Genomic DNA, 7,592 nt, shown 5'->3' with positions numbered 1-7,592 from the left:
TGAAGCTCTCCTCCCTGGTAAGGTCCTTGTGATCTGCATGGTGACACTTTGCCTGTTCCATGGGTGCGTTTAGATCCTTGAAAAGGTGGGAGAAAAAGTCACATCGGACACTATAGCACACTGTAGCACTTTTCATTTATTTGTGGTAAATATTGTCCTACTATGACCTAACTAGACTCAAAAGATTCGTCTCGCAACGTACATCAAAACTATGCAATTAATTTTTTTATTTACCTACATTTAGTACTCCATGCATGGGTCATTTGCTATATTTAATGTTTCGATGTGATTTTGATGTGATGGAAAATTTGGATTTGGGGGGTTGGGATCTAAACACACCCCATCTGACTTGCGTGTTTCCTGTCCGGCCAATGTTTCTGAAGTTACTGCACAACTCGATGAAAATGGCAGCGCATCCAACCGTCGCAAAAGATGTAGACCGAATAGAGAGCGTGCATGCATGACTCGGACGTGTCCACGCACGCATCTCGCTTTCTTCCTTGGCTGTAACCGTTTTGTATATACCTAGTACCGGAACCGGACGGCTGGGTTGGTACGCAACAACAACTGCGACGCTGACCGGTGCAGTACCAATCGGACTTTGGAATTGCAGGCTCTACCTAAACACGCCCAAATGGGAGTTGTTAATGAGGTGAGGAGGAGTGATTCGATTCTTGTCATGCTGTCATGCATGCTGGATAGAATAGTCATCGATCTGGTAGTGGGAGGAGGTACTACGATCTCGATCGGTGCGCTTATTCATTCACATCACTGGGAAACAACATTATTATGTTCTTGAGATGGAGCATCACGTACAACTTCACAAGTCAGCCAATTTGTTTGATTTCTATTTCCTAATGCAAACTGAACAGACCATACTGCGGCGTTCTGTTCTGCACAAAGATGGTTCGACTAACGGTATCTTTCCCCCCCCCCCCCCCTCATCTGCGATCTGCTCTTCAGAAAGATGTAGGCTCGGTTTGGTAGAGTTACAACTGATTCTGATTGTCTATGAGAGCTGATTCTTCGAGAAAAGTGGTTCACTAGATGAAAGTGGTTCTCTATGATTAATTTTATGAGAAACAAATTCAGTGTGAGAAGTGAATTAGGGTAAGCTACGTTTTTCAGCTCTCAGCTCGCTCCTTAATTCATTTTAGAGAACCATTCTACAGAATCAGCGTAAAATTATTTTTCTTAGAGAACTGTTAAGCAGAGATTTTTCTGAATTCAGCCTAGAAGCTGCTCGAAGCTCTGCCAAACAAGACCGTGGTACGAGCATGCTGCTTCCAGTCGCTGGCCGGTGATTCAACCGAGCCCAATATACTTCTCTTGCTCCCTCCACGTCAAAGAAAAGGATTTCACCTTTGTCCATATACCGACCACATTGGCGTACTTACAAAAGTACCGGGTGGTATGTACCTCTCGCCGAGTCACAGAACAGTGACCAGGTACTAGCCAGACAGGTCAGTTTTACCCGTCCACAGAAGTTTTTCAACGACTTTGGCTTACAAATGGACGACCCAAAAGGCTCCTACTAGAAAGTTACACAACTGTTACTTACAGTTACGTAGACCAAAGCCACCAAGCTGTCGGTTACGAGGGGCAAATAAACGTGGCTGTTTAATTGCCTAGCATTGGTAAATAAAGTATTAGCAATTTGCAGTACGTACTGATCAGAAGATAGGCCATTTTTATCACGGAAAGTTCTTGTACGAGGATTAGATAATGATTAACTAACGTAAAGATCTTCGCTCACACTCAAGTCGATACGCTTCGTGCTTTGGTTGTAGTCGGTGTCTCTTCCTTCTGCTCTATCTCGTTTACTTTTCAGGTAGATCCGTAGATATCTCTTATCTAAACGTCACACTCTTTTTTGCTAACAAGTGGTTTCTTATTGGATCGAAAATAGTATTCTTCAGACAATGACCGAGATCTTTTTTGTATTATGATATCGATTCTGACCGCTTCTATTTTTAGAAAATATAAAAATTTTCATTTACAATTAGTTTTACAGTCATTTTTCACTATATTTAATTTTATTAATTTCATTATGATATCAATAGACAATTTTGCTTTCATTAATTTTATTAATTTCATTATTTTATTATTTCATTAATTTCATTATGTCACTAATCATCTAGAACTCTAACTATAATTTATATAATTATTTTTAATATTAGATTAATATTTGAACATTCAAATTGGCATCGAATATTCGATGTGACAGTATTGACCTCGATGCTGTGGCCCGTGAGATGGCCCGGAAATCCAAGAAAAAACCATGAGTTTGCGGCCCATAGGGGTCTACTGGTGCTGTGCTGGGCTGTAAGGGCTATCTCATAATTTCTGGACCGCACTGCTCGGCCCAACGTTCTCCCATTTTTTGCTGCCAACTATTGAAACGGGGAAGAACTGCCTGACACGACCGGCCGGTGGCAGCGGGGACGGGAGAACATCGATCCCACCACGTCGTCTTCGTGGTCGTGGCTCGCACACCTTCTTCCCCTACAATGAAGAAGAAGGAGCGTCTCGTCCGTCCAGACAACACGCCCTGGAGAATAGGAGAAGTAAACGGGGGACGAGCCGCAGGTTGGCATGCATGGAGGCTTGGCACGAGGCCGTCGCCCCAAGCTAAAAAAGAAGAGGCTTGGCATGACCTCGTCCCCGCGGTTCGCAGCCGCTCGCACCTCCTACCTTTGCTCCGCGGCTCACGCCCGCCCTGTCCTTTATAGCATCCATCTCGCCCGCGAGACGTTTGCTTGCTTCGTGACCCGAATCGAGCGAACCTCTCGATCTCCTCCACCCGCGCCGTTCCTTAATTTGCCCGTCGCCGGCCGGCCGGGGCACGCGCGCGCCTCAGACACGGGAAGCAAGCCAGGGAGCGAGCGAGCTAGAGAGAGAGAGAGCGCGATAAGAGAGAGGCTTTGCACAGGCCGGCGTGTTGGCAGATAGGCCGCCATGTCTTTCACCGGCACGCAGGACAAGTGCAAAACCTGCGACAAGACGGTGCACTTCATCGACCTCCTCACCGCCGACGGGGTCTCCTACCACAAGACATGCTTCAAGTGCAGCCACTGCAAGGGCACCCTCTCGGTACGTGTGCACGGCCCAATCAAACTTCGTCCTACATTTTGCATTGGGAAGGAATCTTTCTCTCTTTTTTCCTTCTTTTTATTTAATTTGATTTGAAAAAAAACGTACGTTTGCATCCCCTATAGATTAGCAGCTACTCTTCCATGGATGGTGTGCTGTACTGCAAGACCCACTTTGAGCAGCTCTTCAAGGAGACAGGGACATTCTCCAAGAAATTCCAAGGTAATGCCGTAACAGACATCAGAAAATTTTCAATGCAACGTGACAATAGAGTACTTTCTCAAGCGTTCTGATCCTTTTTTCCCCTCTGAAATTCAGGTGGTGCATCTTCAAACAAGAACGACCAGGTACGGTTCCGCAAATATGCTTTCACTGATGATCCAAATTTCAGGAGTTCTAAAATCATTTCTGGTCTTAGCTAGGCTCTCAGCATCAATAGTAATTGAATGGTTTTTACACTGCGAAATTGATTTTTCCTTTTCCAGCAGGCAAAAGCACCGAGCAAGCTGTCGTCTGCATTCTCTGGAACTCAAGATAAATGCGCAGCCTGCCAAAAAACTGTGTATCCATTGGAGAAGGTAACAGGAATGCTGTTCGGTGACTGACAAAGCAGCACATGATATCAGGCTGTCAACAGATCTGTTAAAATAATCTAATTTACCTGATCAAATCAGAACAGCTTGTTTAAAAAAACAAATCAGAACAGCTAATAATCTCAACGCGCTTGATCTTCTTGTTCAGATGACGTTGGAAGGCGAGTCGTACCACAAGAGCTGCTTCAAGTGCTCGCACGGGGGCTGCATCCTGACCACCTCCTCCTACGCCGCGCTCAACGGCATCCTCTACTGCAAGATCCATTTCTCGCAGCTGTTCAAGGAGAAGGGCAGCTACAACCACCTCATCCAGACGGCGCAGAAGAAGAACGAGGCCACGGAGGCTGCGCCGGAGCCGCCGGCGGATGCAGGGGAGGCAGAGTAGGAAGCGCCTCCCCCACAAGCGGGCATAGAACAACCGTTACCAGTGAAGCAAAGAAAAAATAGAACCATATATCTTTATACACGATCCCTGCAATTTTCAGCTAGTAGTTTGCAAATATATGTTATTCTTCCTCGCCTTCTCTTGTTCTGCCTCTGACAGCTTGGTTTTTGTCAGTCTGTGATTGTAACACATGCACGTTTTTTCCCCCCTGTATGAGGTCTGGATTCATTCATGACTATGAAATGAGAGTACTGGTGTTAACATTCTTCTTCATTCCTAGTCCATTGCACAAAGTTTTTCTTGACATCCCATGAAAGGGAAGGAAGAAAAAGAAGAGGCTTACCAGCAGCCTTTTTTTTGTTATCTTTTAGATAAAGAATGTAATCTCAGACTTTTACACTATTTCTGAATATCTTTACTTCTTTAAGAGGGAGACTAAAATTTACCAGCATTGATCCGCAGTCATAGCTGCAAGCATATTAAATGAATGGCACGACCTCTGTGCGGTTCAAGTACCCACCAGTCATGCCTCCCTTTGGCGTCAGCGCCATCAAGAGCGCTCCCCTCGCGCCCTCCTCGACTGTCAGATCTCCAACTTGGAAGCTCATGTCTGTTTGGACAAAACCAGGATGCACGCAATTGATACACAACGATGGATGCTCCTTTGCAAGGATCCTGGAGTAAGCATTCATGAGAGCCTTGGACACTTTGTATGCAATATACCCTCCTTCCGCAGGCCACCCGCGATGCGCCAGTTGGCCATCCTTGAAGTCCCTGAGGAACAATTCTGACAGCTCATCCAGTCTCTGTTCAGACAATTTGTCGATGTCGTTGAGCTCCTGTTTGCGTTCCTCTCCACTGAAAAACTGGAGCAGGATGGAGATATTATTGTTATTTCTGCAATGTTTTGAACCTATCCTCTTTTGCAAATAAAAATGTTGAAATTTTGATTATATTTTAAAGATGAGTAGTAAAATAACTATATGCTATTCCATGTAGGTAGTTACCCTGAGTAGTCCATAGCGAGATGATATGTTAACAATTCTTCCATTGGATGAGGAATGTAGGAGAGGAAGCAATGCTTTTGTGACAGCTTTGGTCCCATGGTAGTTGGTCCTTAAGCACTCCTCTGCTTGTTTGTAAGGCTCCCTGATGTGCTTTCTGATTCTACCAATCTTTTCCACGAGATCCATTCCTGCGACCTGTTTCCACGCAACAAAAAAAAATTGTTTCTTTTACAGTTAGTTTTTTTTCTTTTTCCAAAACTGAAGAAAGATACTACTCTCTGGTAGTAAAATTCAGTCTTTTTTCTTTGTAAATATGTACACTAAAACTCAGTTTGAGGAATGCGTGCTGCGAAGTGTTGGTGATATGCCCAAGAGCCCATCATCACAATACGGTTTAAAGGCCCAAGAGGATATTGATCCAAGAGGGATTAGGGTTACTAATGGGCCTATGAGATAGAAGCTCATTAGTACGCTCTATATATACGAGGGAGGGGCTAGGGGGGCGATACCCCCGGTGAGCCGCGCCACCTCCTAGCCGCCGCCCCTCCCTCTCTCTCGGCCGCCGCCCATGCCGTGCGTGCGGTGCTAGCACACCGATGCCCGGCGTTTCATCCCCGTACGTGTGGACTCCGTGGAGGCGCTGCTGCGACTGCTGCGCTGATCGGCTGCTGGGATCAAGTACGAGGAGCTCGGTTCGTGGGACGTGATCGACTACTTCCTCTACATCGACGCGCGACTTCTTCCGCTGCGCTGCGCGTCTAGTGGTAACGATCTATGATCTTCTACTCGCAAGTATCTTAGGTATATGCGGTAGTGATGCTAGCGTAGCCTACCCGTTTCTCTTCAGGAAGTTACTGGTCAACTAACCTCTTGCCGGAAAGTTTCGGGGTTGCCAACCTCACTTATCGTCCCATCAATTGCTGCATTGTTGACCTGTAAAGCATGAAGCCGACAAGCACCAGTAATGCAAGCTAAAATCATGTAAGAAATATAGTACTACTACTAAGCATAGGTTGCAGTTGCAGTACAAGAAAGCGAAACCATACGCCCATACCAATATATCCAGCTTGCCAAACTTCTCTTTGACAAAATCAGCTAAGCGTAGAGCGCTCGATGGATCGCTGATGTCCAGTTGATGAAACGCAACGTTGGGCAGCCCAAGCGAGCCAAGGATGCTGACTGCTTCGGCGCCCCTCTTCTCCTCCCTCGCCGTCAGTACCACCGTGACTCCATTGGAAGCGAGTTGCCTGCATATTTCCAGCCCAATTCCTCTGTTCCCTCCTGTAACCACGGCAACCCTATAAAACAAAGAAAAAAGTGACATTAGTACCATGGATGCCATGTGAAAGATTTATTTATTTTTGATAATGGAAAGATCTATAGATGAATTAGACGTTGCTTATAGTACTACTGCCAAAGAGGTTTGATGCTCACTCAGATTGGTTGCCTGTGTTTCCTTCCATGTGCAACGGATGAACGGGGAGCTGATTCTCTCGCGCAAGATGGTGTAAGTAGTCAGGTGAGCCGTAGATTAGAGAGAATGGAGACACGAGTTGGGTCGCTGAGCTTTGGAGTATCCAGTCCGCATATATAGCGCCGGTGGTCTGCATGCTTGTTGCAGCCTCTGCTTGTCTGTTTGAGGCCACCCCTCTCGTCACTGGTACAAAGGTCGTATCGCTTTCATATTCTTGACCAACACATCGCTTTCATATTCTATATATTATTTATTATGTATAAAAATTGAAACATTTGAAACATTTCTCACCAAGATTAGACTCACTCTACCCCTTACAGAATGTTCCACTTATCAGGCCAAAAGGTTTGACGAAAGGGAGGGGAGAGATTAATTTTGTCAATATTTTTCACCAAAATTATAATACTTTTATATAGGAAAAAGTCCGATTTACACCCTTAAACTATGACAAAAGTCCGATCTTCAACCTTCAACTATGAAATCGGATAACATAGACCATTCAACTATTCAAACCGGACATATTTTGCCCCTTAAGTGGTTTTGAGGGCGGTTTTCGATTTTGTGAGAATTAAAAATATTTATTTTTAAGCTAAAAAATTCATAAGTAATTCATTTTAAGTCAAAAAATTATGAAATGGGTATTAGAAGTATTCTAAATATATAACCTATCTATTGGTACAATACTTGTCAATTATTTAGATTCAATTTTTTTATATTCATAATATTTATTTAATTGTAGTTATACCTATTATTTTTTGAATAACTAAGATTCAAATGGAGAAATAATAGATATGTTACATTTTTAGCAAAATTTTGGTACTAGTTTCATATTTTTCTGATTTAAAATGAATTAGTTTTAATTTTTATACCTAATTAGATTTTTTAATTTTTTTTAGAAAAATGCAAACCACCTTCAAAACCACCTGGAGGGCAAAAATTGCCCGTTTCGACAATTGGATGGCCTATGTTGTCTGATTTTGCAGTTGAAGATTGAAAATCGGACTTTGGCGATAGTTTGAGAATGTAAATTGGACTTTTTT

General features: G+C 43.9%; 1 protein-coding gene and 1 pseudogene across 1 annotated transcript; one reads left to right on the top strand and one right to left on the bottom strand.

The window, feature by feature from the left end:
- The first annotated feature begins 2,680 nt into the window (after positions 1-2,680).
- LOC120710514 lies at positions 2,681-4,344 on the top strand (annotated as a pseudogene).
- On the bottom strand, positions 3,734-6,675 carry LOC120710491 (salutaridine reductase-like). The gene is made up of 5 exons (XM_039996168.1): positions 6,513-6,675; positions 6,133-6,376; positions 5,946-6,011; positions 5,079-5,273; positions 3,734-4,937 (listed from the first exon to the last, which is right to left on the bottom strand). Exons 1-5 carry the CDS (start codon positions 6,539-6,541, stop codon positions 4,551-4,553), a joined length of 921 nt encoding a protein of 306 aa, XP_039852102.1. The 5' UTR covers positions 6,542-6,675; the 3' UTR covers positions 3,734-4,550.
- Positions 6,676-7,592: the final 917 nt, after the last annotated feature.

This window comes from Panicum virgatum, chromosome 1K (genome assembly GCF_016808335.1).
Source record: "Panicum virgatum strain AP13 chromosome 1K, P.virgatum_v5, whole genome shotgun sequence".
Taxonomy (NCBI): Eukaryota; Viridiplantae; Streptophyta; class Magnoliopsida; order Poales; family Poaceae; genus Panicum; species Panicum virgatum.
Note: the sequence above shows the minus strand (reverse complement) of the source record. Positions and strands in the feature narration are given on the sequence as shown.